Below are 22,984 nucleotides of genomic sequence, written 5' to 3'. Positions count from 1 at the left end.
CTGCGCCACCACTCCCTTCCCGGTAAGCCATATGTGGTTCATAAGACACACCCTCATTTTTACCCTAGTTTTGGGGGAAAAAAAACCTTACAAAACGGAAAATTTGGTATTTTTTGATTAAAGATTTTTCTGTGAGCCAGATGCAACCATTAAAAAAGCCACATCTGGCTCGCAAGCCATAGGTTCCCAACACGTGGTCTAGACCCTGGTGTGTCCCAACTTTATAAAAACAATCCCAAACCAGTTTCTACTCCACATAAAAAGTAACTAATCACTTTTGACTGCTAAATAAAGCAAAGCAATTACTTCTTCAGTTTGAATTCATCCAAGTAAAGGGATAATTTTTGGACCACTGCTAGTCTAAATTCCCTTCATTTGTATAAACACTAGCACATCAGCCATATTTGTAAATTGTAAAGGGTAATGAAACGCTTAAAAAAAATAAGAAAATTCGTCTGCAGACTCTCTCTGTCACCAGATGGGTATTTCGTCTGTTCCACTCATCTCTCACATTAACCCAATACCTTGTACAATCGAGTAAATTTGACATTAGACTGCATTTGCATTAAAAAGCTTGAAAGGGGTTGGATACAGTCTTACGAGACCTCATAGTCTTAAGGGGTCTTTACACGCTAGGACATCGCTAATGCGGAGTTGTTGGGGTTACGGAATTTGTGACGCACATCCGGCCGCATTAGCGATGTTGTTGCGTGTGACACCGATGAGCGATTTTGTATCGTCGCAAAAACGTGCAAAATCACTCATCGGTGACATGGGGGTCCATTCTCAAAAATCGTTACTGCAGCAGTAAAGAGGTTGTTCCTCGTTCCTGCGGCAGCACACATCGCTCCGCGTGACACCGCAGGAACGAGGAACCTCTCCTTACCTGCCTCCCAGCCGCTATGCGGAAGGAAGGAGGTGGGCGGGATGTTCGTCCCGCTCATCTCCGCCCTTCTGCTTCTATTGGGCGGTGGTTCAGTGACACAACTGTGACGTCGCTGTGACGCTGAACGAACCGCCCCCTTAGAAAGGAGGCGGTTCGCCGGTCACAGAGATGTCGCCGGGCAGGTAATTATGTGTGACGGGTCTGGGCGATGTTATGCGGCACGGGCAGCGATTTGCCCGTGTCACACAACAGATGGGGGCTGGTACCCACGCTAGCAATATCGGTACCGATATCGCAGCGTGTAAAGTAGCCTTTATATATCTGTTTAAGGAAATTGGTTGACTTTGCATTACCTTTGATTTTTGGCAAATCAATGCTATGCAATTTTTTTTTTTTTTTTTTAAAAATTCAACAGAGATTGCAAATTTAAATTTTAAAATTTTAAAATGCTCCGTCACCTCTGGTTATTTGGTCAAGTATCATGATAATTGGTCATCAATTTGGTCATGTGCCATCTACTTTATGATAGGCCTATTGAACAGAACTCTTTAAAAAATATGACGATATAAAGTAGTTGACGCTTAATCTTTAACTTGACAGAAAATTGTTAAACTAGTTGGAACATAAGAATAAAAAATACAAAATAAGCAATTCATTCCTTTGTAAACTTCAATGCAGATTAAAATAAATTTCCACACAGAGCAATGTTGGGTTCTTCTGTTGCACAAAAAAATATTGCTTCTAAAAAATTGATGAAAGTCATATTTGCCACATAGCCACATGCTTTATAGTTGAACTATAAGATTTTGTAAGGCACCGGAATCATTCTGTTTATGAGGAACATACAAAGTTGTTTTTTTTGCTAGTATAATTTATAAATCAATGATGCAATCTTTTACTGTAGGGGATGTTGCAAATTTCAGGAAATAGTCAAGTCACACCCTGAAATGCCTAAAGCAAACAATACCAATGTGTTTCATTGTTCTTGGTGATCTGAACAGCTCAACTGGTAAGTAGCTATTAATTCATTGTATCTATAGATCTATTGACTGACTATGATCTTTAATATCTTTAACCACTGACTTCTTACACAATATAATCACCTGATATTGTGCAATATATGTGCCTGAACTTTAACGTTCACTGTTTGTACCAAGCACAGACTTTACAAAAAAATCAATATTGTGTTTGGATCCGTTACATATGTTAACCACTTGAGTGAGCTGCGGTGTGTTCGCGTATGCTTGGAGCTTGCAGTGTTTGAATGCCTCAAATTGAAGGTTAAATCAGCGTTGTTGTGTGTAGAAAAAAAGGAATGAAAATAGTCCACCCTCCCTCCCCCGGGAAGTGCTCTATTTTTAGTTGCCTGTATGTGGGTGGAGAGCTGGACTGCCAAATCAGTAACTTCAAATGGGGCTTGGGTCAAGTTCAGGTCCAGAACAGAAATTTATCCAAACTCCGACTAAATCCGCAGAACCAGAACTTCCACAGGTCCTCTCATCTCTATTCCTGGTTTTGAGTTCGTACCAAACACAGACTGTATGAAAAATAGAGTTTGGGTTTGGAGTTTGGGTGCTTTACGTATGCAAATCACTCGCGCAAGCAGCACTGTGCTCGGGTATGCTCATGCTCAGCCAAGTGAGAGCCACTTGCAGTGTTTGAACAGCTTGTAATCGGGATAACAATGGGATAATCGGATGTAGTGTACACCAAACAAAAAAAATGGAAAAACCCTGCCACTCTCTCCCAAAACTGTTCTGTTTATGACTTGCTGCATGTGGGTGGAGACCTGAACTGCCCAATTTTTGACCATTTTAATTGGAGTTCAGGTCAAGTCTGGGTCCCAAACCGAACTTTATCTAAAGTCTGGCTCAATCTTCAACTTTGAGGCAGGTACTTGTCCATGCCTAATATTGATTTGAATAGGAGGTGGATGTGCGGTACCTGGCCGCCATCACTATCAGTTGATAGGGCAGATTTGGAAGTGAGAATTTTTGGCTGCTAGTTGCCGCTGTTAGGACCGAGAACAGCTGATCGGCAGGGGCGCCTGGTGTCAGACTCTGGCCGGTCAGACATTGATGACCTATAATAAGTATAAGTCATCAATATAAAATTAGTGGACAACCTCTTTAAGCCTTCAATACGTGTTAGGAGAGTCAACCACTGACTTATTCGTGGTGATGAGAACTCTAGAATTTAGATTGTGAGGTCAACATGACAACAGGTTTCCTTTTCTCTTTAATGGTGTGTTCTTATTTGATACAAATTGGCATCAGTAGTTAGTACATAACTTACAAAATTAGAATTATTAAAGAGGAGAAAGGAAGAGATGTGCTGTGTGACACCTGGTGGTAAAGGTGGAATTAAATAATGCCCGGAGGCAGCTCACCTAATGGGGTTGTGCATCCTTACACAACCCCGGTTGAAGCAGTGAGGGATCCACTGGAGATCGCTGGTGACTAGAGCTGTCTGAAGATCCTTGGGAACAGCGTGATGGGACTTCTTCCAGGTAGGTCACGGGATCGCGGGCAACTGGAAGTGCATCACCACAGGTCCTGTACCAGCCAGAGCAAGCCCGGTAACCCAGTAACCGTAAGTCCTAGTGAATAATAAATGTCTCTCTGCTCCCAGAGCTGCTTCTGCCGTAGATCCCTCAAACGGGATAGTAGAAGTGAAGATAGCAAAGTAGCGGTCACATGGGAGCACTAGGAAGCAAGAGGACTAGCTAGTCCTCCTGCTTTCTAGCACTCCCATCTGATCACTACCTTGCTATCTTCAAAATTAAAATTATTGTCCAGCTTGCACTTCATAAGATGAGAAGATTGCAGAGACTTTTACAGAGTCCAGCTCTTGTTCTGAAACATTCATGTGATATTGTTTTGAAATTTGAACAGTGACATGTTTCACCAGTCACATGTAAAGCTCTCATCAGGATGAACGACACGCCAGACAGCTGTTATCATGGAGTATGTGGAGACACAGGGGTCAGTTGGTGCTCTTTCTCTAGCCTTGCTGCCTTTGGAAAAACCGCATGGATAAGGGCTCATCCCAACTGAAAGCCCAAACTCCTTACCCATGGACAGAACACTACTGAGACAACACAGGGTGCAGGAACCACAATAATTAGACTTTATTGAATCCCCAACAGTCAAAGGCATAGAACCCAAAACAATGCAAATCACACGTTGTAACAGGCAACAGAGTCTCACCCTTCCACTGGATCACCAGGAAATAGAACATTCAGGCCTTCGGAACTTCCAAGGCCACATACCCCAATCTAACAGCACCCTGCTTTTGGCATTCACCTACTAAGAACAGGATAGTGACAAGCGTAGGAAACTTAATGAGCACAGCAAAGTCCATAGCCAGGCAACCGAATGCTCCCCAAATGGGTTTCTTCCAGCCAAATCCTAGAATCATTGATGGTGCTCCTGCACAATGTAATCCAGTTTTAGTGCCTAAGCCGGGCAATGAACTTCCAACCAGGATCGAAACCCTTAGATTGCAATCATGTAGCAAAAGAACAACCTGTTGACTCCAACAGTCGCTTTGTATATCTCCCAGGCACGCAATCCAAGAAATATGGTCTCACCGGATTGGTGAAATAAGGCTGTGCTCTGATTGGGTGGCATTTCAATCCACATAGGTAATTCTCATCTGAGTGAGGTAGACAGAGAGGCTAGGAGAAGTTTCATTAATTTAGCAATCCACATCCTCAGACAATGGGAAGCTCCAATAGTACTGGGGAAAACAATGACTCAACAACCACTAGTTAACACAAAAGGGATCCATGTCTGGCCAATTAAGAAAATTAACCCCTGACAGGCATTTTACAGGGCTGTGTCTTCACAAAATAGAAGCTACTTGTATTTTGATAATGATAATTACCCCAATAGGAGCCATATACTGACTATATCTATTGTGTCATTTAGAGTTAAAACATAAAACCACTATCTCAATGACTGTAACTCTATTTTGTATCTATTTTACCTCTTGAATCATCTTAAATGTGTTTTAAACTGGGTTCCATATTTTAGTTACCCCCAAACCTAATCCGGAATGGACCCTATGAAACAGATTTATCTTCTTCTCATCTATAAAGGTAAATATTCTCACAATTACAGAATAATTTGATATAATGGGATTCTGTGACCCCGGCCTCATGATTTGCTCTTTATCTCTAGGCTTCTATCTGGGTTCTGTATGTCAGCGGTGGACATTACCATATGACATTACTGCTCTTCTTGGTTCCTGTGTGGAGATTCCTTGTACATATCATCCTGCCGGGACATCAGGAGCGTCCAGCACTGTCTGGTACTTGTATAATACAAGAGATTATCCAGAGATACTAAACACCAAGGACTCATCTACAGTAATGGAGGAATACAAAGATCGGACCTCACAGGTAGCAGGAAACAATAGCTGTACCTTGCGGATAGACCCTGTGAGAAGAAGAGATGATAGAGTTTATTATCCAGGTATCACAGAAGATAAAACAATAAATGCTTATGATAAACATTCTGGATATGTTCTTCTCTCTGTAACAGGTAAATATAGACAATAGCTTATACAAGGAACCTCTAAAAATCATTATATTCATTGATAATATATGCATTTTTACTCATTACTTTTTTTTCCTTATTAAAAATAAATAAATAAAAAAATATATATAAAAAAACTGATATCCATCAAAATATAAAATTATTAAAATCATGTGCAAAAATTAAAAAAAAAAAAAAAAGAAACAAAATTGGACAAATTTAGTATCAATATAATGGTATACTGACCTGGAGAATCATGATGTCAGGTCATTTTTACAGCATGATGAATGTAAAAAACAAACCCAAAGAAACAATTTTTTTTTTTGAAGTTGGATATTTTTTTTCAGCACACTAAATAGTAGAATCAAATCTTTAATTTAACGCCCCCATAAAAAAAAAAAAATAAAAAAATAAATAAATTAATTAATAAATAAAGACCTCATTAGGCTATGTGGATGGAACAAATAAAAAAAAGTAATAGATCTTAAAAAAGGAAAAAAGTACAAAAATTAAAAAAAAATCCTAGGTGGTTAAGAGGTTAAAACTGAGTTCATCAGTACCAGCCACAGTATTTTGGTCAAAAACCACAATGGTAGAGACTGATACCGCAGATCAGAGAAGTTTTGAAAGTTTTGTTGGGTAAACAAAGGGTAAAACTTCTGCTTACTAATATGACGTATTAAGATAAAACTACTCATTGACAGTTATTGGCCACATCTTGGACACTATTTTTTTGCTTAACCCTTTCACCCCCAGGCAATTTTTCATTTTTCATTTTCGTTTATTCCTTCCCTTCTTCCGAGAGCCCTAACTTTTTGAATTTTCCATCAATTTTGCCATATGAGGATTTTTTTTTGCAGGACAAGTTGTACTTTTGAAAGAAAGTATCAGTTTTACCATATAGTGTAAGGAAAATGGGGAAAAAATTCTAAGCGTGGTAAAATTGTAAAAAAAAAAGTGCAATTGCGCGATGGGTTTTGGGATATTTTGTTCCTGTTGTTCACTATATGATAAAACTGATGAGTTCATATGATGACTCACATCTGTACGAGTTTGTAGATACCAAACATGTATACCTTAACTTTTATCTAAGGGGTCAAAAAAAATTCAGAAGTTTATCCAAAAAACGAATGGCACTTTTTACGCCATTTTCTGAGACCCGTGGTGTTCTCATTTTTTGGTATCTGGGCTCATTGATGGTTTATTTTTTGCGTCTTGAGATGATATTTTTAATTATTCCATTGTTGTACAGATGCCAGGTTTTGATCGCCTGTTATTACATTTTTTAAAAAAAAAATTGCGGCAACTAAAAACCATAATTTTGGCATTTGAAATTTTTTTCTCGCCACGCCGTGTACCAATCAGATTAATTGACTTTATATTTTGATATATTGGGCATTTCTGAACACGACAATACCAAATATATATTTTTTATCTGTTCAGTGATACCAAATATGTGTATATTTTTTTACTTTTTGTATCTGTTTTATTTTCAATGGGGCAAAAGGGTGGTGGTTTGAATTTTTATTTTTTTTATATTTTAAAAAAAAATAATTTTTTTAATTATTTTACTAGTCCCCCTAGGGGACGTTATGGATCAGCAGTCTAATCTCCTGTGCATTTCTGTTGATTAGAGCTGCACAGTTTCTTGGTTTTCATGATGCTGTTTTATCCATGACCTGTCTGGTGTGTACCTTGGTTTTCATGATGCTGTTTTATTCCTGACCTTTCTGGTATGTTCCTTTATTTTCATTATGCTGTTTGATCCCTGACCTGTCTGGTATGTTCCTTGGTTTTTATTATGCTATTTTATCCCTGACCTGTCTGGTATGTTTCTTGGTTTTCATGATGGTGTTTTATCCCTAACCTGTCTGGTGTGTTATTTGGTTGTCATGATGCTGTTTTATTCCTGGCCTGTCTGGTGTGTTTTTTTTTTGTTTTCATGATGCTGATGGATCCCTGACCTGTCTGCTCTGTTCCTTGGTTTTCTTGATGCTGTTTTATCCCTGATCTGTCTGGTATGTTCCTTTTTTTTCATAATGTTATTCGATCCCTTACCTGTCTGGTATGTTTCTTGGTTTTCATTATGCAGTTTGATCCCTGGCCTTTCTGCTATGTTCCTTGGTTTTCTTGATGCTGTTTTATCCCTGATCTGTCTGGTATGTTCCTTTTTTTCATAATGTTATTCGATCCCTTACCTGTCTGATATGTTTCTTGGTTTTCATTATGCAGTTTGATCCCTGGCCTTTCTGCTATGTTCCTTGGTTTTCGTGATGCTGTTTTCTCCCTGACCTCTCTGGTGTGTTTGTTGGTATTGATGATGCTGTTTTATCCCTGAGCTGTCTGGTGTGTTCCATGGTTTTCAAGATGCTGTTTGAGCCTTGATATTTCCAAACAAAGCTCTGAGGTCTTCAAAGATCAGCTGTAGTCATACTGAGAATAAATCACACAGGTAGAGTCAATTTACTAATTATGTGACTTCTGGAGGTAATTGGTTACCCAAGATTTTATTTCAGGGTATCAGAATACATGAAGCTAAAAAGAAATGCACATCCCAATTTTCAGATTTATAGTTAGAAAATATTTAGAATAACCAGGGATAATTTCCTGTACATTTCACAAATACTAGATAATTTGTTATAGCATATCACATATTATCCCAATGAAATATATGTAAAGTTTGTGGCGTAAGGGGAAAAATGTGGAAAAGATCAAGGGGTATAACATACTTTGGCAAGTCACTGCAGATGTGGCTGCATGCTCACCCCATCTCTGCTCCATGTCTGGTGAATTTGGGACATGTGATGTTTCCGTGTTGCTCTATAGTAATTCCTTTTTGATCTGGTGGGCTTGGGCAGGAAACGTAATGATGTCTAATTCTAAAACTATACTTCCACAGATTCAGTGAACGTTCAGCTTTCGGGATATGAACTCTTGACTTTAGGAGTATCCGCCACTATACGATGTACGGTAAAGCACACGTGCCGCTCCAGTCCTCCTTCTCTACAGTGGAACAAACCGGGTCAAACTAAAAGTCAGTCGGTAGAGCTTTCTGAAGGAACCTGGAGAGAAGAATCAGAACTTACTTATATTCCATCACATGCAGATAATGGGACTAATATCCAGTGCACGGCTATATATCCTAATGAACTAAAAGCTGAGTCTGCAGGAATACTGAACATCAACTGTACGTATATGTGACTGCGTATAATGTACATTGTGTCCTACATTTGTAATAGGTTCAGCAGCTGCAAATACTCTTCTCCATCTATCATTTAAAGGACCTCCCTACATGACCTGAATTCATAGCAAAAACTAAAAATTTGGTTTTGCCGCCAAAATACTGTTGATAGAGGTGTTATCAGTAGTGATGGGCGAACCCCCCGATATTTGTGTTCGGAAGACTCGCCCGAGCTTTTTTTTAAACTTTGAGTTTGGGTTCTGAGATAATGTGAACTTGCATCTGAACCCCGAACTTGGACTGTACAGTTATGTGATGGGGCGGGTGGGGGGTCAGTAAAAAAAAGAATATAGTTAATAATAAACATTGTCATTATACTTACAAGTCCCACGTCGCATCCTGCAGACTCTGTGTCCCGGACGCTTTTGCTTCGGGGTCCGATCATTAACTTCCGGGGGTTTTCACTGCACTGCTCGTCACTCGGCAGTCTTCGGCTGTTTTCGTCCGTGTTCGCGGTGATGTCAGGATTCACCCAAGTCCATGAGCCATTGACTCGACTGAACTTTGACTGTCACTGTGCGAGTCTCGCATTGGTATCACCCAGCATGGCGCACATTCTCCTTACAGGAGTGGGTCGGCTGCATGTACTTCCATATGTGCCGCCCCGGCGCAGACAGGGGTGCTCGGATCCGGACTGGTCATGGCTCGAAGGGGTCCAGACTCCTTCAACTAACACTTGAATCCTTGAAAGGGGATATTTACAGAGGAAAAGTTCGTGACACCACCTGCGGGTTGTGGTAATGGGAGTACCGCCGCTGCTAGAGCGAGTGGTGTGGGGCAGCAAGGTGTCAGTCCCTCCACAAGTTGGGAAGGCCTCGGCCTCTGGGGTGATTGGTGGGTTGCTTGGGAGCGCAGGGTGCAGGGAACCAGTGTACTCACTGTGGTAGTCGTGGTGCTGGATGAGGATTACAAAGTAGACGCAAACACTGTGGTAAACCAAAGTCTATGTGCACCGCTGCCACTTCAGGGAGCCCGTCCAGGTGTCCGTTCCCACCGGTGTCACTTGGTAATCTGGACCCTGCCTCTGTGCACAAATTTAGTTGTCGGTTATGGCCCCTCGGCTTGAAGCTGTTAGGGCCCCGCTACCTATGTGTAGTGTAGCTGTGCTCTTGATGGCTGGTACTTGGGATTTCAGTGGATTGCTTTGTATGGAGAACCCTATCCCCCACGTTGTGCTGATGCCTTCAATCTCTGAGCCCTTAGGGAAGATCATGGAGGTACTCTTCCTCCCAGGTTAATTATCAAGACATTGAATCGGTTCCTGACCTAGGGTCCTGTACCCCGTCTTGCTCTGTACCGGTCCGTTTATTGGGCTTGCTGGTGCTGACAGTCCTCCAACACTATGTCCGTCACACCCTTTTCCAATGTCACTGCTACCGGTCCCCGACTCCTTTGGTCCCGAACCACCGTCTGCTACCCAACCAAGGTCTCGCTCCTCGGGAGCTACTACTACCAGCTCCTCACTCTTTGAGGGCTGTCCCTTCTCTGCTCTGCTCTCCACTTCCTCCCTCCCACTTGTTTGCATTACCCCTAGGTGGGTGGCCCTACTCCAGCATGACCATCCGACTGGTGTGTCTGACAGGTTTGATGTGAGGTGTGGTTGGGATTTGTAGTGCTGATGGAGGTGACACCGGTTACCTGGAACCATGGGGGTTGGGTCCTGCACCCTGGGGGACAGGATGTAGTTCCCTGTGGCACCCTGATGTACTCAGGGGTGCCACACATACACCATTTACAAGAAGAAAAAACAAAAAGCCAGCACTAAATGCACTTCAGCACTAAAAATTCCAAACTGTACTTATTATAAAAATTTTGAGATTTTTGGCAAAAAAATGCAATTTCTTGAGCTACCTCGCCCCGTCATGGCAAATCTCATTTGAGGCAGTCCTACACTAAAATATTTTTATAAAATGTGCCATACGGCCTCACATATGAATAGTAGAACTGCTCTTAGCAGCACTCACCTGGTCTATTTCAATCCCGTACCCATGACTGAGTCATAGCTGTGGGCGGGACAGGTCCAAGCAAATGCTGCATGAAGTAAATAGCCTGTGGACAAGGCCTGATGACTGATGTGAACAGTCACCAACCGCCAAAATCTAGACAGGTGGAATACATCCCAAATTGGGGTGCATAGCAAGGTGGAGGTCAGCCACCGACCAATTCAATGAAGAAAAAACAAAAAGCCAGCACTAAATGTGCACTTCAGCACTAAACATTCCAAACTGTACTTATTATAAAAATTTTGAAATTTTTGGCAAAAAATTGCAATTTCTTGAGCTGCCTCGCCACGTCACGGCAAATCTCATTTGAGGCAGTCCTACACTAAAATATTTTTATAAAATGTGCCATACGGCCTCACATATGAATAGTAGAACTGCTCTTAGCAGCACTCACCTGGTCTATTTCAATCCCGTACCCATGACTGAGTCATGGCTGTGGGCGGAACAGGTCCAAGCAAATGCTGCATGAAGTAAATAGCCTGTGGACAAGGCCTGATGACAATGTGAACAGTCACCAACCACCAAAATCTAGACAGATGGAATACATCCCAAATTGGGGTCCATTTACAGTTTGGGTTAACCCATCACTAGTTATCAGTCATTGTACTGGAGGTGGAGGAGGTGAGCTGTTAATTGTTATTGTCGATGGTGGATTCTGTGTGATCTACTGTATTTAGAGTATTTATCAGTCATTATACAGGAGGATGAAGAGTGACATCACCTATTGTGAATGGTGCAGAAAATTACATAAGTAATTCTAATATAGTTCTGTAGTCAGAAAGAACATGATCAAACTATTTTTAAAATGGAGACTAATATTCTGAATCAAGACTAAGATACTAATTTTATAATATTATGTGGGGGAGGGGTATCATCATTGAGGGTATTTGATCGTTTCTTTCCTCTTTCTGTAGATGCGGCTACTGGAGTTCACATCACCGTGAAGAATGAAGGGGAATTCACTAAATTGATCTGTGATTTCCTAAGCAGCCGACCTGATGTAACTCACTACACCTGGATGAAGGATGGATCCATATTACAGAACCAGACAGGCAAGATTCTGACCATGGGCAACAATGTAGAGACCTCCGGGAAATATTCATGTATCGCTCACAACAGTGTCGGGGATTCCTCCTCTGAAGACGTTGATCATACCGGTAAATTCTTCTTGTAATTTTTGAAGTCTGATTTATATCTGTTGGTTTGTCTGTTGTTCTTTTGGTTATTACGGATGAGATTTCTGTTTTCCAGATGTTTCGAGTAATTCAATCTCATTCTTATTTAATCCCCTGTATCTTTATCTATTGACATATAGGTCAAGGTTCCCGACACATTATCCTCATTATTACTCTGACAACAATTGGAACGATCTTCCTTCTACTGATTTTATGGTTTGTGTTTGCTCGTTGGAGGTAATGTATATTAGGAATCAAAAATTTATCTCAACTGCAAATTATCAACCATCCCAGAGATAATTTCCTTATCTTTTCTGTTTATAAAACAAGATTTAATTCCATCATTGGAAAATTCTAATTTAATGGGGAACCATCACTTTTACCTTAATTAGCTAGGGTGGCAACCAACTACAATGAGCATCACTCGCTCTGAAGAGCGATTATCCTACATGGCCGCCATGAATAAGCCAACAATTTCCAGATGTATGTAGAGTGTAATGCTTCATTTGTCCTGCGGAGGCACTGCAGGCAAAAAGAACAGTTATTGCTAAATTCTCACGGCATATTAAAGACTAGGGATGATCGAATACCTCAAATATTCGGCTTTGCGAATATTTGCCGAATAAGTCGCCGCTATTCGACTATTCGCTAATATTTGATGCGCAATGTAAAGCCTGCTTTGCACATTACGATTTAGCATACAATATTGTATGCGATCATAACCGCCCCCATCATATGTGCGGGACGTTCAATTTGTTGAACGTTTCGCACATACAAGTTACCCCCCGTCACACGTACTTACCCGTCCATACAACCTTGATGTGGGCGGCGAACGTCCACTTTCTGGAGTGGGAGGGACGTTCGGCATCACAGCGACGTCACGCGGCAGCCGGCCGATTGAAGCGGAGGGGCGGAGATGAGCGGGACGTAAACATCCCGCCCACCTCCTTCCTTCCGCATTGCCGGCGGGAGCCGCGGGGCGCAGATAAGCTGCAGTTAATCGTTCCTGGGGTGTCACACACTGCGATGTGCGCTACCCCTGGTACGATGAACAACCTAACGTTCAATATTTAGGAATTGAACGACGTGCATGCGATGAACGTTTTACCATTCAATCGCAATCGCACGTAGCTGTTACATGCTACAATGTAACTTGCGATGCCGGATGTGCGTCACTTACGACGTGACCCCGCCGACACATCGTAAGATATATTGTAGCGTGTAAAGCGCCCTTAAGTCTATGTGAAACCTGAATAACAACTATTCGGAACTATTCGGGCTTTCCATAGACTTACATTGCGCATCGAATATTCGCATAGCAGTGACCTATTCGTCGGATATTCGCGAAGCCAAATATTTGAGGTACTCGATCATCCTTATTAAAGACAATTGTCTCAACATTATAAGTAGCTTAACCTTATCACCCACGGGCGATTTTTTGTTGTTCGTTTTCTGTTCCCCTTCTTTTGAGACCTGTAACTTTTTTTATTTTTCCACCAATCTTGCCACATGAGGGCTTATTTTTTGCTGAACAATTTGTATTTTTGAATAAAACCATTAGTTTTACCATATAAGGTAGTGGAAAATGGGAAAAAAAATTCCAAGTGCAGTGAAATTGCCAAAAAGTGCGATTGCATGATTATTTTTGGGATATTTTATTCACAGTGTTCCCTATATGGTAAAACTAAAAAAATTCAGAAGTTGTCCAAAAAAGAGTAGCACTTTTAGCACCATGTTTGAAACCCGTAGCGTTCTCATTTTTCAGGATCTAGGGCTTAGTGATGGATAATTTTTTGCGTCTTGAGCTGGCGTTTTTAATTATACCATTTTTGTGTGGATGCTACAATTTAATTGCCTGTTAAGGCCCCATTACACGCAACGACGTATCTAACGATATATCACCGTGGTCACGGATTCCGTGACGCACATCTGGCATCGTTAGCGACGTCGTTGCGTGTGACACCAACGAGTGACACCAACGATTTGCCCGTGATGCACAAACGATGCTGCATGTGATGGGGCCTGTATTGAATTTAAAAAAAAAATTGCGGCAAAAAAACTTAATTTTGGCGTTTAGAGTTTTTTTTCTCACCACACCATATACTAATCAGAATAATTAGTTATATATTTTGATAGCTAGGGTATTTTTGAGCATGACAATATCAAATATGTGTGTATTTTCTGTTATTTTTCTGTTCTATTTTCAATGGGGGTAAATGGGGGGGGGTTTTGAACTTTTTTTATTTTTTCACATTTTTAAAAACTTTTTTTTACATTTTTGTATTTATTCTACTAGTCCTCCTAGGGGACTTTATGGATCCAGAGTCTGATCACTTGTTCATTTCTGCTGATCAGAGCTGCCCATCACTAATTATCAGTTACCTTTTTTTCATTTGTATGACCATGTTTATTTCTCTGTAGAGATACTTTAGAGCTTAATATTGCACATTTGTTTTGCATAAAAATAAATTTGGGGAAAATCAAATTTTCAGGCATAATTCGAGGGTATATGTCTGTGAAGATGTAATTTACCCTTTCACTGTATATGCTGTGATACTATGTCATGATATGCATATTTCCCTGGTTGTATTAGTTGTAATTCATGTATTTCCTTGGGGGAGCTACTGATCTCAATGTGTCTCTCTCATACAATTGCGTCTTGGCATCTAATGTGATTATGTAAATAGCCTGTCCTCTTCTTTCCAGAGTTGTGTATCTAATCTGTAATTGAATTGGCCAGTGAAGGAATAGTCATTGTTCTGCACAGCAGGGGATCCCTTCATCTACTGTGGCTAGCAGACATATCGGAGCCCTGTGATGGACCAAACCATTGATGATAGGATGTGTGACCCCCACCCCCTGAACATGGTGGGCTGGTCAAGGAGCACAGACAATGCATTCCCCTTTTTGTAACTTCAGAGCTGAGCTGAAACTTGAAGGGAGCAGGAGCTCCAGCCTGTGTGGCTGTGGACACGGACGGAGCTAGGCCTGTGTGGCGGCCCGTGGGATTGTGTGGAACTCTTTGGACTACTGTAAGGACGATTGCTTTGTAATCCGGTCCGAGGATTGTCGGGAAGGGCCCCCGAATCTGTTTTACGTGGACTTATCGTGTGCTGTTCCAGTGTTCTTGTGAATAAACCTGTTGGATCGTTCCTCGGCCTGTTGTCTCTCCTTGCTCTGCTGTACACCCCGTCACAAACTGGTGGCAGCGGTGGGATCAGAGCAGAAGGAATGGAGGACAATGGCTCAACATCAGGAACCAGCACTGCAGAGTACAAGACCTGGACTTTGGGGAGCCTGCAATCAAAGGCCCGTGAAGTAGGAGTTCGTTTCAAAGGACTCTCCAAGGAGCAGCTGATTGAGGCGCTAGAAGGAGTCTGCTCGCAAAATGACGTGGAGGAAGGATCCTCACAGCAAAGGGAGGAAAGACGGGAGCTGGAGGTAAATACCCAAAAAAGTCAATGGATTGTGTGGTACAAGGAAAAGATGGCACTGCTTGGAGATGAGGCCACCATAGAAGATAAGAGGGAGGCCATGCGTGGAGCTGAAGAGAAGGAGCGCAGGATGGAGGAGATGGCATTGCTGGATAAGCAGCTCGCTGTGGAAGCCGCGAGAGGTTCCAGACAGACTGTAACCCCAGCACCCATCATGAGGGAACTTCCCAGAGTGTCCCGCAAAGACTTCAAGCAGTTTAATGAGGCTGCTGGTGACATTGAGGGCTTCTTCCAGGACTTTGAGCATCAGTGTCGATTAATGGAAGTCCCAGAAAGGGAGCGCGTCCGGCATCTGGTTGGGCTCTTAGAGGGTGGAGCTGCTGAAGCCTATAGAGCTATGGACCCTCGGTGGAACTGTGAGTATGCGGAGATTAAACAGACTATTCTAAAACATTATGCTGTGACCCCAGACACTTACAGGACTCAGTTCCGTGCTTTAGCCTGTGATGGGGAAGTGTCTTTTAAGATATATGCTCATAGACTCAAACAAATATGTAATCGCTGGCTGGAGGCAGAGGAGGCCTTATCTTGGGAGACCTTCCTGCAGGTCATCCTAAAAGAACAATTCTTTGCCCAGTGCCCCGCTGAGATCCGGGAATGGGTGCGTGAGAGAAAACCAGCGACAGTGGAGGAAGCTGCTGCTCTCGCTGATGAGGCTCTCACCATCAAGCCTCAGTGGAGGGTTCTGTTGGAGGATGGAGAGACGCCTAACAGCTCCACAACACCGGATGCCCCCAGTTATTCTGTCCCCATTGTTCCCCGTTCCTCTAAGCCACCACATGTTGATACCCGTGTTAATGTGCCTCCAGTTGCTTCTACTGCACTTTCTGGAATACGCCGGGGAGAGGAAGTAACAGAGCGCAGGTGTTATGTTTGTAGGCATCCCGGGCATTTGCAGGCCTCATGCCCAGCCAGCCCATGGAGGAATCATCCTCGAACCCCTATAGCACCTTCAGGTGGGAGCCGGCCTCCAAGTTCCCCTACCCCTTACCCAAGAGGACGCCTTGGATGGAGGGAGATCCAGCTCAGATGCTATCAATGTGGACAGCCAGGGCATCGGCAAGTCTCCTGCCCAGCTGTTCAAATGAGGACTGATCCTGCACCCAATCGGATTGTTAATTATTTACAGCCCAGTGCCATGGAGGAAGATGTGGCACCGTTATGTGAGGACTGGCCTAGTGACTCAGCCCCCCATGTTGCACCACCAGGAGTTTACGGGGTGCGACCCGCAGTTATGACGACTTCTGCTCATCGAGGTAAGCACTTGCAGGAGGTTGTGCTGGATGGACAGAGACTTGTTGGATTTTGTGACTCGGGTGCTTTCCTCACACTGGCTGATCCCCGAGTGGTTCGGCCTGAGGCAATCCATAGAGGACCTGGGATTGTTATTGAACTGGCTGGTGGACAATGGAGGACTATTCCCACAGCCACTGTGGATCTGAACTTTGGTTTTGGGGTCAAGCGATGTGTGGTTGGGGTGATGGGTGGTCTGCCTGCAGCTGTTCTCCTGGGCAATGATGTGGGAGAGCTACGATGCCAATTCGTGGCTGCATGAAGCCACATGTAAGTAACGCTCTGCCTGTGTGTACTTAACCAGTGACCTGTAGAGGTCCCTAGTACGTACACAAGTTGGGAAGGGGAGGGATTGTGAAGATGTAATTTACCCTTTCACTGTATATGCTGTGATACTATGTCATGATATGCATATTTCCCTGGTTGTATTAGTTGTAATTCATGTATTTCCTTGGGGGAGCTACTGATCTCAATGTGTCTCTCTCATACAATTGCGTCTTGGCATCTAATGTGATTATGTAAATAGCCTGTCCTCTTCTTTCCAGAGTTGTGTATCTAATCTGTAATTGAATTGGCCAGTGAAGGAATAGTCATTGTTCTGCACAGCAGGGGATCCCTTCATCTACTGTGGCTAGCAGACATATCGGAGCCCTGTGATGGACCAAACCATTGATGATAGGATGTGTGACCCCCACCCCCTGAACATGGTGGGCTGGTCAAGGAGCACAGACAATGCATTCCCCTTTTTGTAACTTCAGAGCTGAGCTGAAACTTGAAGGGAGCAGGAGCTCCAGCCTGTGTGGCTGTGGACACGGACGGAGCTAGGCCTGTGTGGCGGCCCGTGGGATTGTGTGGAACTCTTTGGACTACTGTAAGGACGATTGCTTTGTAATCCGGTCCGAGGATTGTCGGGAAGGGCCCCCGAATCTGTTTTACGTGGACTTATCGTGTGCTGTTCCAGTGTTCTTGTGAATAAACCTGTTGGATCGTTCCTCGGCCTGTTGTCTCTCCTTGCTCTGCTGTACACCCCGTCACAATGTCAAATTCAAATTTCGGCTGAACAGTTCATCCTTTTGATATGTCCCTTCCAAAATGTTTTCTTCTAGTTTCTTTTCTTCATTATCTTGTTTTCTTACTGTTTGTCTTAATTTTTTGTTTCCATAGAAAAAAACACAGGAAGTCAGCGAGCACAGAGGTACGTGACATGCAAAACAATGAGGATAGCCCCTTTAAACTTTAAGGCCCCGTTACACGCAACGAGATGTCGTTGAGGTCACGCAATTCGTGATGCACATCCGGCCTCGTTAGCGACGTTGTTGCGTGTGACACGTATGAACAACCGATAACGATCAAAAATACTCACCAAATCGTTGATCGTTGACGCGTCGTTCTAATCCCAAATATCGTTGCTGGTGCTGGACGCAGGTTGTTTGTCGTTCCTGAGGCAGCATACATCGCTATGTGTGACACCCCAGGAACGACGAACAACAGTGTACCTTCGTCCTCCGGCAACGAGGTGGGTGTCTCTTTCTTTCGGCTGCTCTCCACCCCTCTGCTTCTATTGGACGGCTGCCGTGCGATGCCGCTTTGACGCCGTACGAACCGCCCCCTTAGAAAGGAGGCGCTTCACCGGGCACAGCGACGTCAATAGAAAGGTAAGTCCATGTGATGGGGACTAATTATATTGTGCGCCACGGGCAGCGATTTGCCCGTGACGCACAAACTACGGGGGTGGGTGCTTTCACGAGTGACATCGCTAGCGATGTCGCTGCGTGTAAACCCCACTTTAGACTTTTCCCTGCAATGGAGACTCCAAGTTTCGACTTCATACAAAGATGGGAATCCATGGAAAGGAGCGCTATACTATGTGATACATGGTTGGGAATTTAATTTAATTTTTGCAGAAGATAAGATGGATCAGCACAAAAACATGGTCAGTCAAAGAAAGGACACTCCCATATCAATTGCAGCAACAACATGAAAAAATTAATCGTATATAATTCTTCCAAAAAATGAGCAAAAAATGCACAGAATTAAAATATTAAATTTGTATTAAACATAAATATAAAACATGATCAAAAAGTAAAACAGATGTTTACAGCAAAAAATGAGGACATAACAGCATAATAATATTGCACAAATAAGAAAAGAGGTGACTAGTGCGAAAATATAATAAAGTTCTAATTATCACCCCATAAATCTATCCATATAACACAATGCGGGCTAAAATAGGAAAATGTCAAGGTGCATCAAATTGCACATAATCCGCATAAATAATTAATTTAGCATATGTAAAAATAGATTATAAATATATACAACCATGTGGAGGTTAATAAAAAAATAGAAAATTACAAGTTTCATCGTCACTATAAAAAGTCAAGAAGTTTGTTAAATATTGTGCAATAAAACCCAGCGAAAAAAAAGCTGTGGCTGTAATACCACTCTGAGTCCATAAATGGAGCTATTCCTAAGAGATGCATAAAAATCAAGGTAGCAATGGCTGGTGTAAATTAATAACGCATGTCATATACTACCAACACAATAAATATCCCCCGTTGAAGTCGGGTAGTAGTGAAACGTACGTCAGGGTGTGAGGACGGTGCCACATATTGTTTACACCGAGGTAATTACTGCATAAGTGTTGTGGATTATTTTTATCCATTGGGACATGATTCACTCTGGCTATTCCCATGCTTTACATGATGTCCCTCGGGATCAGTTCCATTTATCGTGTTGGTAGTATATGACATCTGGCATTAATTTACACCAGCAATTGCTACCTGCTCGCTCATCAATAGTAAAGAGTACAGAGCACCCGAGCATGGTAGTGCCTACTCATCACTAGTTACTAGTAACGAGCACCTAAGCATGGTAGTGCCCGCTCATCACTAGTTACCAGTACTGAGCACCCGAGTATGGTAGTGCCCGCTCATCACTAGTTACCAGTACTGAGCACCTGAGCATGGTAGTGCCCGCTCATCACTAATTACGAGTACTGAGCACCCGAGCATGGTAGTGCCCACTCATCACTAATTACGAGTACTGAGCACCCGAGCATGGTAGTGCCCGCTCATCACTAGTTACGAGTACTGAGCACCTGAGCATGCTAGTGCCCACTCATCACTAGTTACTAGTACAGAGCACCCAAGCATGGCAGTGCCCGCTCATCACTAGTTACGAGTACTGAGCACCCGAGCATGGTAGTGCTCGCTCATCACTAGTTACCAGTATCGAGCACCTGAGCATGGTAGTGGCCGCTCATCACTAGTTACCAGTACCAAGCACCTGAGCATGGTAGTGCCCGCTCATCACTAGTTACCAGTACTGAACACCTGAGCATGGTAGTGCTCGCTCATCACTAGTTACCAGTACTGACCACCCGAGCATGGTAGTGCCCGCTCATCACTAGTTATGAGTACTGAGCACCCAAGCATGGTAGTGCCCACTCATCACTAGTTACCAGTACTGAGCACCCGAGCATAGCAGTGCCCGCTCATCACTAGTTACCAGTACTGAGCACCTGAGCATGGTAGTGCCCACTCATCACTAGTTACCAGTACGGAGCACCTGAGCATGGTAGTGCCCGCTCATCACTAGTTACCAGTACTGAGCACCTGAGCATGGTAGTGCTCGCTCATCACTAGTTACCAGTACTGAGCACCCGAGCATGGTAGTGCCCGCTCATCACTAGTTACCAGTACTGAGCACCCGAGCATGGTAGTGTCCGCTCATCACTAGTTATGAGTACAGAGCACCTGAGCATGGTAGGGCCCGCTCATCACTAGTTACCAGTACTGAGCACCCGAGCATGGTAGTGTCCGCTCATCACTAGTTATGAGTACAGAGCACCCGAGCATGGTAGTGCCCGCTCATCACTAGTTACCAGTACTGTGCACCCGAGCATGATAGTGCTCACTCATCACTAGTTACCAGTACTGAGCACCCGAGCATGGTAGTGCCCGCTCATCACTAGTTACCAGTACTGAGCACCCGAGCATGGTAGTGTCCGCTCATCACTAGTTATGAGTACAGAGCACCTGAGCATGGTAGGGCCCGCTCATCACTAGTTACCAGTACTGAGCACCCGAGCATGGTAGTGTCCGCTCATCACTAGTTATGAGTACAGAGCACCCGAGCATGGTAGTGCCCGCTCATCATTAGTTACCAGTACTGAGCACCCGAGCATGGTAGTGCCCGCTCATCATTAGTTACCAGTACTGAGCACCCGAGCATGGTAGTGCTCGCTCATCACTAGTTACCGGTACTGAGCACCCGAGCATGGTAGTGCTCGCTCATCACTGAAGTACAATATTCATAGTAGGTTATGGAAGTAAATATCACAGTAAATCAGATGTAGATATATGAGTCGTCTTATCAGAGAGGAATTTTTGTAAAGGTTTTTCTGTATGTAAAATATATTTTTAATATCCTGTTTCTAAAAATCTTTACTTGTCTCGCTATTTCTCCTAACTAAAATAAATAAATATATAAATAAATCTTGTTTTCCCTGTAGGCGGAATCAATATACACTGATCTTAGGATTTCAGAAACTTCAGACATATACCATCAATTGAAGGTAATCATGAAGATATACAGCGATGGCACTTTATTTAATTCCGTACATTTTACATTAGAGATGGGAGAATGTGATTGCTGACTGTTTTCAGTGATGTCTGTCAGTCTGATTGATAAGAACGTACAACTAGAGACTTTATTATCAAAGTTTCTTCAGGAAAAAGTCTCAAATCTTCAAGACAAATTTGCAAATAAGTGCATGGAGAAAGAATGTGATACTATCCCACATTTCCATATTAATGAACGTATATTATTTTCTCTTGCAGCCTGTGATCCCTGCAGAACCCGCCGGTGTAGGATCGGTTGAAGGTGCAGTTTACGAATATGAAAACGTCCTTTGACAATGGATATTAAATGACAGTAAATACGTGCGATAACCATAGAGTCCACTTAGCAGGGTGGAAATCTGGCCGTTAGTCAAAGAACTATCTCTACTGGATCCCTCATTGTGCCCTGTAAAGGAATATAAATAATAAAATGTATAGAAAATATCCAAAATCTTTTACAACACGCGAAGAACCATAATGTAAAAGTTCTCCTCTTAGCTCAAAGATGCGCAGGACTATGAGCCGAATGATGGGGGAATCTGGTGCGAAACTCAAACTTCAAGTAATATTGTAATTATGTGGGCATAGTGCTATTGTTTATATTTATATACCATCAATGTATTCCACAGCATTGAATAAATCTTAATTGATATTTTAAGGTATGATTCAGATCACCTTACCTCATGTCCTGTTTATGGCCGAAAGGAACGGAATGACCACAGTTCTCAAAAAGGAGACAATTGCACTCTGTAGTGCTAAGATATGTGTAACAATGAATATGAGACTATAGACATGCATTACTGCTATGGAAAAACATGTAAATATTAGATACTTAGCACACAAAAATGGCCAGTTTTATGTGAGCCCAACATCCAGCGGCAAGGTGACCTCTTATTGTTGGGTCCCTATCAAACTAATGCCTCTTTTTGGGTTAAAACAACATGCAACTGACCTGCGAATGGAAAATTATAAATATCTGAGGCTGAGGAGCAGGAGTGCTCAATCAGAAGGTATAACCTGTAATCTAAAAAAAAGGCTGAGGGCACATGCTACCTTTATAATGTAATGTGAACAGGTGCAAACTGAATATGAACCAAAGTAACAAAAAGGAGATAGTTGCACACTGCAGTGATAAGAAATGTGTAACAATGAATATGGGAATATAGACATCCATTACTGTTATGAAAAAAACATTTAGAAATTGAGATACTTAGCAGTTTTAAGTGAGCCCAACAGCCAACAGCAAGGCAACCTCATTTTTGTTGGGTCCCTTTCAAATTAATGCCTCTCTTTGGGTTAAAAACCCTACAATTTATGGTTGGACAGAAACCTACAAATGGAGAATTACAATCACCGGAGGCTGAAGAGCAGGAGCTCAATCGGAAGGCATGACCCTGTAATCTAAGAAAAAGACTGAGGGCATATCCTAGCTTTCTAATGTGAACAGGTGCAGACTGAACATGAAACATAGTAACAAAAAGGAGACAGTTGAACTCTGTAGTGCTAAGATATGTGTAACAATGAGTATGGGAATATAGACATGTATTACTGTTATGAAAAAAAACATGTAAAAATTTAGATACTTAGCACACAAAAATGGTCAGTTTTTTGTGAGCCCAACAGCCAACAGCAAGGTGACCTCATTTTTGTTGGGTCCCTATCAAGAGAAGCATTAGTTTGAAAGGGACCGAACAAAAATGAGGTTGCCTTACAATTGGCTGTTGGGCTC

At 42.7% G+C, this 22,984-nt stretch overlaps 1 protein-coding gene and 1 long non-coding RNA gene across 2 annotated transcripts; both read left to right on the top strand.

Annotated features, from left to right (window-relative positions):
* Positions 1–4,945: 4,945 nt before the first annotated feature.
* On the top strand, positions 4,946–14,373 carry LOC142255718 (B-cell receptor CD22-like). The gene is made up of 6 exons (XM_075327176.1): positions 4,946–4,988; positions 5,071–5,433; positions 8,327–8,614; positions 11,586–11,828; positions 11,987–12,083; positions 14,268–14,373. Exons 1-6 carry the CDS (start codon positions 4,946–4,948, stop codon positions 14,371–14,373), a joined length of 1,140 nt encoding a protein of 379 aa, XP_075183291.1.
* Positions 14,374–17,796: 3,423 nt separating this feature from the next.
* LOC142257199 (uncharacterized) lies at positions 17,797–21,795 on the top strand. The gene is made up of 3 exons (XR_012727598.1): positions 17,797–17,828; positions 21,147–21,209; positions 21,475–21,795. It is a non-coding gene; the product is annotated as an uncharacterized LOC142257199 (long non-coding RNA).
* Positions 21,796–22,984: the final 1,189 nt, after the last annotated feature.

Source organism: Anomaloglossus baeobatrachus, chromosome 11 (assembly GCF_048569485.1).
Source record: "Anomaloglossus baeobatrachus isolate aAnoBae1 chromosome 11, aAnoBae1.hap1, whole genome shotgun sequence".
Taxonomy (NCBI): Eukaryota; Metazoa; Chordata; class Amphibia; order Anura; family Aromobatidae; genus Anomaloglossus; species Anomaloglossus baeobatrachus.
The sequence above is the reverse complement of the archived record's forward strand: the minus strand, read 5'-3'. Positions and strand labels throughout refer to the sequence as shown.

Excerpts from the sequence above, each read along its gene's own strand:
- LOC142255718 (XM_075327176.1), top strand. The coding sequence starts at position 4,946 with ATGGACCCTATGAAACAGATTTATCTTCTTCTCATCTATAAAG. Across the intron at positions 4,989-5,070 it reads TCTTCTTCTCATCTATAAAG|GCTTCTATCTGGGTTCTGTA; the intron begins GTAAATATTCTC and ends CTTTATCTCTAG. Across the intron at positions 12,084-14,267 it reads TTTGTGTTTGCTCGTTGGAG|AGATACTTTAGAGCTTAATA; the intron begins GTAATGTATATT and ends ATTTCTCTGTAG.